This window comes from Gossypium hirsutum, chromosome A07, assembly GCF_007990345.1.
Source record: "Gossypium hirsutum isolate 1008001.06 chromosome A07, Gossypium_hirsutum_v2.1, whole genome shotgun sequence".
In the NCBI taxonomy this organism is placed as follows: Eukaryota; Viridiplantae; Streptophyta; class Magnoliopsida; order Malvales; family Malvaceae; genus Gossypium; species Gossypium hirsutum.
The window spans coordinates 10,997,618-11,008,934 of NC_053430.1; the positions used below are offsets into that span (position 1 = coordinate 10,997,618).

At 36.1% G+C, this 11,317-nt stretch overlaps 1 protein-coding gene across 1 annotated transcript; it reads right to left on the minus strand.

Annotated features, from left to right (window-relative positions):
* Window positions 1-213: 213 nt before the first annotated feature.
* LOC107936620 (non-specific lipid-transfer protein A) lies at window positions 214-519 on the minus strand. Its single transcript, XM_016869377.2, has one exon. It carries the CDS (start codon window positions 517-519, stop codon window positions 214-216), a length of 306 nt encoding a protein of 101 aa, XP_016724866.2.
* Window positions 520-11,317: the final 10,798 nt, after the last annotated feature.

Below are 11,317 nucleotides of genomic sequence, written 5' to 3' on the forward strand. Positions count from 1 at the left end.
TTGACAATAAGTTCTTTCAAACTTGACTATTTGTCCCTCTGTTAGAGGTGTTCCAGAAATGTCTGCAATCGAGTAAATAGTTCTACGAACTAATTGATCGGATCGAATTACAAACTGGAAAGATTTGTACAAGTTATATCTTTCGTCACCACTTTTTGGAAAATCAAACACCATAATTAGCTTTCTCATTGCAAAATTAAACGAAATAAAAACTTACAACCCACAGTTAACAGTAAGATCAATAGGAACAATGACTCTAACACCGCACAATCGAGGAAGCTGTTTAGCTTTGTCAGGAACAACACCTGCACCAGGACCAGCTTTCTTGAAACAACGACAGAGGTCCCTGCGAGTTGTGGGGGTGGTAGCAGCGGCGTTGATGTTAGCCACCGCCAAACAACACTGCGGAATGGGTGTGGATGCTCCGCCGGTCAAGAAAGGTCGACAAGGAATCAATGACATCAAAGCTTCTTGGCATGTGATTGCATCCACCAATTTTGGTTTCGCTACCAAAATCATGATGAACACAAGAACCCCAACAAGGGACCAAGAAAATCACATGAATTTCTTCTCCATTTTTTGTTTTGATTTTTTTTTGTTAAAACAATAATGCTAAGAACAAGTATTAATAGAGATAATAACTTTGGATTCTCTCATTTTAAGTTGAGTTAATATCACTTAATGTAAGTTATTAATGTATGTGATGTCAATTAATTTCTTTTTGGAGATTCTCTTGTTTTTATGAGGTAAGATTTTATGTGTTTGGTTGAGATGTGATTTTGACAAATTAATTAGATATGTGAGTGGAAGATTTAAATTAAAATAAAAATATCTAATAATTTATAATAAAAAATTGATGTAAATATCAAATAATAAAATATTCTCAAATTAATATTTATTACTTTATAAAATAAATTTTTTTAATAATTTTAAAATTAAATTAAATGTAAAAATATCACTAACTTAATCAAACACTTAAACTAAAAAAAAAAGTTATATTCAATCATACACTTGTAAGTTAGCAAAACTAATATGGTCAGCAACAAAGGCGGATACAAGGGGCTAGCAGTGGTCTTGGCCCCCTTTAAAATGAAAAATTTATATTTAGGCCTTTAAATTTTTTTAAAAATTTTAAATTAGTAAAGGTAAAATTGTACTTTGGCCTCCCCTAAAATTATAAAAATTTGATTTAATCCTTTAAAAATTATAAATATATAGACTATAAAATATTAAAATTTCATTCGGTCCCCCCTAAAAATTTGTTCTGGCTTCGCCCCTGGTCAGTAATTTTATTTTCAATATATTAAATATTTTTGGAGTTAACGTAATAAAAAAGTAAGAATAGTATTGTAAATTATCATAAAAACGTCTACACAATTCATTTGTTTTTTTTTATTTAAATTTCAATACACTTTCTTAAAATGTTGTAATTTTTTAACAATTTTTAAAAAAATTCAGCACATTTTTTATACAGTAAATGTTGATTCTGTTGCAATTTAGACTCATTTGATTATTTTTTATAGTGTAAGGATAAATTGATCCATTAAATAATAAAGAGATTAATTTTTATAATACAATGACCTTTCAAGTACTTTAATTGATCTTGGTTGTCTTGATATAGTATTATTGTAAACTGTAGCAGCTTATCAAGTAAATAAAAGAGTTAATGTAATTTTTTATACATAATTAAGTTCATTTTAGTTTTGTTTTTAGGAAGTTAACATCATTTTTCATCTTGAATTTGATTCCTAAATAACTATTACAATCAACTTGCTGGTGTGGTTTTTGGTCATTATTATGAATTTGAATCCTAAATTCCTTCTCGTAATCGATGATTCAAGCGTAGAATAATAGGCCAATTTTGGCCTGGGCCCAAAACCCAAATATAAAACCAAAAAGAAAGAACAAAATACATTAAGAGTCCATTTTACAAAAAAAACAGCATGCCCAATTTCCACATTGAAACCCAAACCCAAATGACCTAAACAATAAAAAAACTCTACAGCCCAAGTCAACCCAAACACATAAACAAAACAGCAAACCCTAGCCTCCCTAAGAGCTTCAGCCGCTGCACTTCCTCACGCGCGTCATCAGCGCCGCACGCCAGCCTTCGCACACCCCTGACACATGCAGAATAAAATTAAATGCAATGGCAAAGAGGAACACGTGGGCAACAATAGTAAATAACAAAACAACAAAAATTAGAAACTAAAGAGTTGTAAAATTCTGCTATAAAAACCCGAACTCCATCTTTGTACCTTTTTTTACGAACAGGCAAGATTAAATACAAAAAAAGATTGAATATCCATAAATCTTCTAAAGGCGATTTTCGTTTCATATTTCATATTTATTTTTCTCTAAGTTTTTTTTTATTTTTTATTTCATATAAGAAAATATAAAAAAAGGAAGGAAAACTTACTGGAGTCCGCGTCTTCTTCGTCGGGAGCTTCCCCTCCGGCGTCAAAATCGGCCCAAGGAGAGGGTGGAGGGTCCCTTTCTCTTGATATTCTCGGGCTAGGAAAGCTTCGCTTTTAGATCCGTCTTAAAAAAAGCCGAAAATCTGATTTTTGAGTGGCTCTGACCACTGTCCACAGTGGAGCCATGGTGGTGCTGCGACGAAAGCCGGGAAACCCATCGGCTGGACCTAGGCCTGAGAGGGGAGAGAGAGAGAGAGCCAAGAGAATTCTCTAAGTTTTTTTAATAAATACATAGCAAAATGATTTTTTGTTTTAAAATTTGCTTTTATAGGACTGACGAAACGACATCGTTTAGGGCCTGTTTTAGTGGCCTCAAAACGATGTCGTATAAGGCCTCTGACCTGCGCGACCCGACCCGCTCCAGGGGATCCGCGCATTTTTTTTTACTTATGGTCTATTTGCGTATTGGGCCCCCTCGCCTTTGTAGCCGTCTTAGTGGGGTCCAATGTTCTTTTTTTATTTTTGATTTCTGCCACAAGATTTTGCCTCTGTTTCAGTTTGGTACTCTGACCATTTGAAGAGGCAAACATTTGAAACGCTGCACATAAGGGCTGAGAATATTTCCCTAATCAGTCCCTCATTCTTTAAGCGCATTCCACTTCGGTCCTTGATGGCCTATTTTTTATTATTTACAATTTGTACCCTAAATTTCAATTCGATTTCAACCTAGTCCTTAGTCTGTCTAATTTATTTATTTGTTTAGTTATTCATTTTTTTAAAACTGTTTTGTTATTATTATTTATTTTAAGTTTTTTTCTTATATTATTTATTTTAAATCGTTTTATTATTATTTGTTTTAAGTTTTTCACATATTATGTATTTTAAACTATTATCAATTTTAAATATTTTAAATGTTATTTATCTTAAAATTTATATATATTATTTATTTTGGATTATTTTTATATATATCTTTTATTTTTAAATTGTTTTTGTACATTATTTATTTTAAATTTCTTTTTACATATTATTTATCTTAACTTTTATATGTTATTTTAGAGTGTCTTATCTAATATTTATTTTAAATTGTTTTGTATATTATTTATTTTAAATTTGTTTTACGTATTATTTATTTGAAATTGTTTTATATTATTGACTTCAAATTGTTTTATATAATATTTTGTTGCATATTCTTCATTTGTTAATATTGGTATTAAAATAATATACATTGTAGGAATATCACCATTACGTGTTCTAGAAATTATTTATTAACATCTTTATATTGTGGACATTCATTAACATTGCATCTAATTCGTGTATTATTATTCCATGTTCTATGTTACCTTTTGTTTATTTAGTTTAAATCACATCGTGTATTAAGCTCCAACGTATTTGTCCAATATCGACCAATTGGTTTTGCTCCAAAAAAATAAACGCGCATCGTTAAATGCTATACTTGTTATTATTCAAAAATAAAAAAATTCAAAATAAGGCAATATTTTGCGCTTTGGGAATTCAAGAAATCGTACCCTAACTTACGGGGTTTCAATTTTCTTGTTAAACCTAAATAGCCAAATATCCTTTTAGATTTTAAAATACATGAAGTTTCGAAAAATTTGAAGGCAAACTTGTTCTCGAATGTTCGAATGTTGCATCCTAACTTACGGGATGTGGCATTTCGTTATCTCGGGACGAGTGGGCCTTTGATGTTCGTTTCAATTTAATTCAAGTTTTTTTTTAAAAAAAAACATACATTTATCAAAAGGGATCTTATTTTAAAATCTTTTCAAGTTTCAACTCTCGACATTAAGACATTAATCAATTAAATTTGGTACCAATTTTGGGCGTGACGAGGGTGCTAACCCTTCCTCGCACGTAACCGAATCCCAAACCCTTTTTTTTCAAATTTCGTTGGCCAAAATCTTTGTTTTAGTAAATCGAAATATTATATTAAAATGATCAAATTATTAGGTGATCCGATCACACCTCAAAAAATTGGTGGCGACTCCATTTTCGTTTTTAAATAAAAGTTTACCCCCTTTCAAAAAAAATGGTTTCGAAATTTGATTAATTTTTGTCTTTTTTGTCGAATTTTGAAAATCTGTTTTAAATTTACTGTTGCTCCATTGCATTTTATCTGTAACTTTCGTGGTTTTCGTCATAATATGCTTGCTTTAGTGGTTTAAATCTTTCGATGTATGTTTGCATATTACATCTCATGATTTGGTCGATTTTTTCCCTTTTAAGTGGGAGTGAGAAACTATTCCTTCATGAGGTCTTTACATCCATATAGGATAGTGGACCGCTTTCAGGATACATCTGTACTTATGTCTTCGTGAGATTTTCATCTCTATATAGCTATAGGGACCCCTGAACTGAACTCAGCCCGTATGAGCCTATAATGGATGAGGATAAAGGAATCTGCCGGTTCAGGTACCTTTACTTTAGAACCCAACCACATGTAATGAGCCTTAGGAGCCTACCCTATGTAGAACCATGCCAAACCCTAGTGGTCACCCGAATAGGTGTTTGATTTTTTATTGTTTGCTTTGAGTTCTATTTTTTGTACATAATACTGACTTGTTGTGTTTTGCTGTTATTGTATGGAATTTTATCATAAAAAGGTGTTGATTCGCATTCGGTTACTAAATAGAGAGCTTAGCATGGAAAAGGGGTTTCTTGATAGAGTGGAGGATAATGCGGTAGTCCAATTATGGTCGAGAGAACGCAGCAAGAGAAAGGTGATAGTCTAACCGAGGGATATGTATCAGAGTTGTAGGATTTCACCCGTATCAGTGTGACTTAGAATAATCTGTGAGAATTAAAGGAGATATGGACCAATGGGGCGACGAGATTAAGCAGTTATTTTACTGTAACTATGGCGATTTGCTCTATCTACTCAATATAAAGGTGGACAAGCATTTATTTTGAGCTCTCATTCAGTATTGGAATCCTGCATACAGTTGCTTAACTTTTGGGATAGTTGATTTAGTACCTACTGTGGAAGAGTACATGGCTTTACTTCGTTGCTCGAAGATTCAAGCTGACAAAGCCTATTCAAAAGCCGCTAATGTCCTGACCTTTTTGAAGAAATTGATGAGTATCACGGGGATGAGCGAACAGTGGGTTGCAGCCCGGATAAAGCAAAAAAGGAGATAGTAAGTGGATCCCTTGGAAAAACTTGAGGGATATGATTTTAGCCCATCCGGATATGAAAAAGAGGGTTGATGTTTTTGTTTTGAGCATCTACGGTTTGGTCGTCTTTCCCAAATCTTTAGGGCATGTTGATGAGGCAGTCTCAGACCTGTTTGATCGACTTGACAAAAAGGTCACACCCATTCCTGCAATCTTAGCTGAAACTTTCAGATCCCTAAATGCTTGCCAGAGAGTGGGTGAGGGAAGATTCATAGGGTATACGCATTTGTTGTTGGCATGGTTCCATAGTCACTTGTAGAATGTAGAAAAGGTTTCATATTGAGTTTTTCTGAAAACTACTCCCCGTTGAAGGAATTAGTGGCTACACTGAGATAGGACGACATCTCCGAAGAGAAATGGATGGCGATTCTCCAAAATTTATAAGTTGAAAATGTCGAATGGAGGGCTCCAAAGATGATCCCTGATGAGATCTTATATCGGTGTAATGACTTCGACTGGGTCCCTCTACTTAGGATATGGGGAGCTATTGGATATGTTCCACTACTCATGATAAGGCAGTATCGATCAAGACAGTTCATATCAACAATACAAGGGTTGGCTCAATGCGATTTCACTTACAAGAGCGATAACTGTAAGAAGAAGGTTCATGAAATATCGAACGGTTGGAACCGAACCTGTAGAAAGAAAGGATTCGTCGCAGGTCCGATGACAACCCCTGAGTATGACTGGTGGTGGCGTAAAAAAATCAATGACATCTTCCTAATTCCAAGTCAAGAAAACGCTATGACTGGTGGTAGCGTAAAAGAATCAACGACATCTTTCTAATTCCAAGTCAAGAAAACGTTCGCCCGATACAGGAACACTTACAAGTAATCCCGTCTGAATTAGAGATCATCAAGCAAGATTTTGAGAAAAGGAGTCGGGAATTGGGAAAGAAAATAGAGCAGTTAGAGGAGGAAAAGATGTGGTTAGGACTAGATGTCGACATCTACAAGCTAGAGGCCGAGAAATTAAGAAAAGGTAAGAATAAGGCCGAAAAAAATTTGGATAGTTTGAAGACGGATTACAAGAAGCTGCGTATGTCAATAAGAACTGCCGATTTGGGTAAAACATCAGAGTAATGGTGGCAAGAAATCAAGGAAGAAAAGACTAGAGCCAATCAATGGAAGAAGAAGTTTCAAGATGCTCGAGTACGGGAGGATACTCTAAAAAAGAGTCTGTTGGAAAGCCAAAATGAAAAGGAGAGGCTAAGAGCTCGGGTGGCAGATTTAGAAAAGTCACTACATCAGCATCGTAGTTGCAACTCTGTAATCAAATTAAGGGTCAGCCTAAACAAGATTGAGGAGTTGAAAGGATGGATAGAAGAGCCTGAGACTGCACTGCGAAATGGTGAACTTTGAGTTGAATTTCTTGAGGTAAACAATAAATATTGGAAAGAACAGCTCCACCGCTCTTAAGATCAGATCAGACATAGAGATTATATCGTGGGCGAAGCTGTGGCTCAAGTGCGAGAGGTGGCTAACCTGCAAAACCTGGCGGTTCAGGCTGATGCACTAAATGTAAAATATGAGTCGGAATAAGATCGGGGCCTTGAGTTAGCTTGGCTTCTTAGGAAATTTAAGGCTTTGGGTATTAGAACAAAGTCGTATATGTAATCTGTTTTATCTAAAGAAATTTATTTTCTAGCAAAGTTGTTCTAATGAAATTGAATCAGAATCAACACCTCTCTTTGCATTCATTCATTTGCATGAGATTTCATCATATGCATTAAATTTCATGAAAAGACTCTAATTAATTAAAATTATGACGGTTACACTAGAAACCAACAAAAATCCACCAACTAAATATCACTACAGTACCCACCGCAAAATGAAAACAATGGATCAAAGAATAGAAATATTAGAACAGTTGCAAAGAGATATGCAAGAACAGCTGCAGGCACAGATACAAGAATAACTTGCCAAAATTCAACAAGATATGAGGGATCTAGAATCCCAAAAAAGTTTGATAAGCCAATTAACGCAGCTATTGGCTGGAGGGCATAATAAAGGGAAAAATTCTATGGTCAATTTTGGAGATGATAATGAAGACCTCGCCTATCCTCCAAGCTTCGTCCCAACAAACACCCAAATGTAACCAAATCTTTACCTACAAAGGGTTCCTGTTACCATCAGATCCCAATATCAGGCAGGTGCCTCGGCATCGATGAATTTTCCAACGAGCTCGGATTCTAATCCGGGGGATAATCCAACTAAGCCCGTCGTCTCTAATCTCAATGATGTGGCAGAAATGGAAAAGAAAAAAGTAGATCTACCAAAACAACTTGAGGACCGGTGCAAATGGCTAGAAGAAAAGTTCAAAGCAATGGAAAATGCTGACTACCATTGTGGGGTCGCTAAGGACTTGAGCTTAGTCCTAGACCTAGTACTCCTACCAAAGTTCAAAACTCCGAAGTTTGAGAAATACAATGGGATTAGCTGCCTTGCAGCTCACATTACGATATTCTGTCGGAGGATGACATGATAAGTCAATAACGATCAGCTGTTAATTCATTGCTTTCAAGACAGTTTGATCGGGTCTGCAGCAAAATGGTACAACGAGTTAAGCTATGCCCAAATTAATTCGTGGAAGGATTTGGCACAGGCTTTCATGAAGCAATATGGCCATATGGCAGAAATAGCGCCCAATAGAATCATACTGCAAAATATGGAAAAAAAATGTCAAGTGAGAGCTTCAGGCAGTACACCCAGTAGTGGAGAGAGGTAGCAACACAAGTCCAGCCATCTCTTCTAGAGAAGGAAATGACTATGCTTTTTATCAATACTTTGAAGGCTCCATTTATCAACCACATGTTGGGAAGCGCTACTAAAAGCTTTTCAGACATAGTGATGTCTGGAGAAATGATAGAAAACGCAATAAGATACAGGAAGTAGAAGTAAGGAAAAGCGCCAAAAGACCAGCCCCAAAAAAGAATGAGCACGAAGTAAATAATGCAAGTATATATAACAAAGACTATTCTAAACCAATCACAGTAGGTCAGCTAAGGACAGTAACCACTAGCCATCAGGGCTCTTCAAAGCAAGAATCTAATGCAAGACCAAATAAGGAAAGGCTCCAGTTTGCGCCCATCCCAATGACGTATAGGGAGCTGTACCAGAATCTATTCAATGCACATGTGGTATACCCATTCTATCTAAAACTCATGCAACCCCCGCTCCCAAAATGGTATGACACAAACGCCCAATCTGAATACTATGCGGGGATAGCGGGGCACTCGATCGAGAACTGCACTGCATTTAAAAAGTTGATCGAAAGATTCATTAAGATGGGGATCATAAAGTTCGATAACCCATCAGGACCTAATGTAACAGGAAATTCGTTACTCAATCATTCTAATAAAGGTGTAAACGTGATAATCGAGAGTGGGGCAAAAGAATCAAAGCTAACATAGCTAAAGTAAAACATGGTAAATAGAGGTTTAATCACACAAGATTCAGAGGAAAGGCCCAAAAGAGTAGGAAAATACTGTGAGTTCCATACCGAGGAGGGTTATAACATCTAAGAATGCACCAAGTTCAGATTCACAATGTAAAATCTAATGGACAATGAAGAGATGGAATTTTATGAAGAGATCGAAGAATCAGAAGAATTTGAGGTTTATGCCTCAGAGGAGGGATCAACAGAAAGGGTCCAAAAAGTTAATTACCCGGTAGTAATCATTTCGCGACCAAGGAGCAATGAAGCAGAAATACGAATGACGCTGAGAGTCATAATCTAGAAACCTGTATCCTTTCCCTATAATGATAGAAAAAGGGTTCTTTGGAACTACAACTGCAGCGTGACAATCCCGGAGGAGGAAAAACTGGTCAACGCTTTAGAAGATGGCAAAGATATAGGCTTCTAAACGTGTAACGGGAAACACTACGATCCAGCAAGTTTAAGAGAAAAATCTGTAAAAGAAAGGCCTTGGTGGTGGAATAAGAAAAAGAAAAGACGGCTAAAATTGAATCACTTATTAATGAGCCGGTAAATGAGAAAAAAGCTAAGGAATTCTTGAAATTTCTTAAGCATAGTGAGTATAGCGTCATAGAACAACTGCACAAATAGTCAGCTCGCATATTGATACTGGCTTTACTCTTGAGTTCAGAAACACATCGTAGCGCACTGATGAAGGTGTTAAATAAAACCTATTCCGCTAATGATATCTCTGTGAACAAGCTAGATCATCTTATCAACAACATAAGTGCCGATAATTTCATTTTCTTTAATGATAATGAGATACCGCCAGGGGGTATGTGATCAACTAAGGCTCTGCACATCACCTTCCACTGCAAGGGGTATACGCTACCAGGGGTATTGATTGATAACGGATCGGCCCTAAATGTCTTACCTTTATCCACGCTGAACAGGTTGCCCGTGGATAGCTTTCACATGAAGATATGTTAAAATATAGTAAGGGCATTTGATTGTATCGAAAGGAGAGTAATGGGAAGAATCGAAATACCCCTTCTGATCGGCCCAAACACGTACGAGGTGGACTTCTTGGTGATGGACACTAAGCCTTTTTACAATTGCTTGTTGGAGAGGTCTTGGATTCACTCAGAAGGAGCAGTGTCGTCGTCATTACACCAAAAGTTAAAGTTGGCAACTGAGGGTAAACTGGTAACAATAAACACGGAGGAAGACATTATTGCATCTGTTACCAGTGACGTACCATACATAGGGGCGGACAATGAGGCGATAGAATGTTCCTTTCAATCGCTAGAATTTGTCAACGCAACATTCATTGTCGAAGGGAACATGATCCCAATGCCCAAAATATTTAATACTATAAGTATGGGCCTGCGATTGACGATCGGAAAGGAAGCCTTGCCAAGAAAAAGACTCGAAAGATATTGCCAAGGAAGGGTCGAGGAACCAATGTAAAAAAATAAATGAGACCGCTTTGGCTTGGGATTCAAGCCAGATGCAAGGCAAAAGAAAAAGGAGCAAGAGAAGAAACGGGAAAGGAGAAGAGCGCGTTTAAGCAGGGGAGAGGTCAAATAGGATCCAATGGCATTTCCTAATATATCTAGAACGTTCATTTCGGAAGGAACAATTTACCCCGAATAGAAGATGACAAGAAAGAAGTCAACCGAAGAAATATTAGAAAATTTTGAGCATTAACGCCATATCCGAGGAAGAAACGAGAGGATAAAATCTATCAGGCATTTGTCCATATGTACCTAGGAGCGTTTTGAATAATTGGACCACGAAGGAGATCCTTGTAACTTTTAAAATTAATTCAGAGTAATGTTTAAAACAAGCTTATTGCTCTAAGCCTAGGGGCAATAAGAATTCTTTTATGAAATATCCTTTTGTCCACTATCATTATTTCAATAAAAATATATCTTTGCATATCATCTTGAGCAAATATTCTTTTATTCATAATTATACCACACAAATAAATATGCTTAGATTCTTTTGTTCTTTGGATTTTTTTCTTCATCCTTGTAACAGGTCTTCAGATATCAATGATATGATAATGCTGCTACTGACTCAGAGTATCCTTTTGAGCAAGATGTGTATAGAGGATTCTCAGGATTTTGAAGATGACCGAAATTGTAACTTATCTCCTGATTTGTTAAGGATGGTAGAACAAGATGAGAAACAAATCCTACCTCATAAAGAGTCTGTGGAAATTGTGAGCTTAGGAGAGGAAAAAGAGGTGAAGATTGGAGCTTGTATCGCTGCAGAGACAAAGCGAG

What these genes read in the sequence shown, in the direction of transcription:
- LOC107936620 (XM_016869377.2), bottom strand. Translation starts at nt 519, where the DNA reads ATGATTTTGGTAGCGAAACCAAAATTGGTGGATGCAATCACATGCCAA.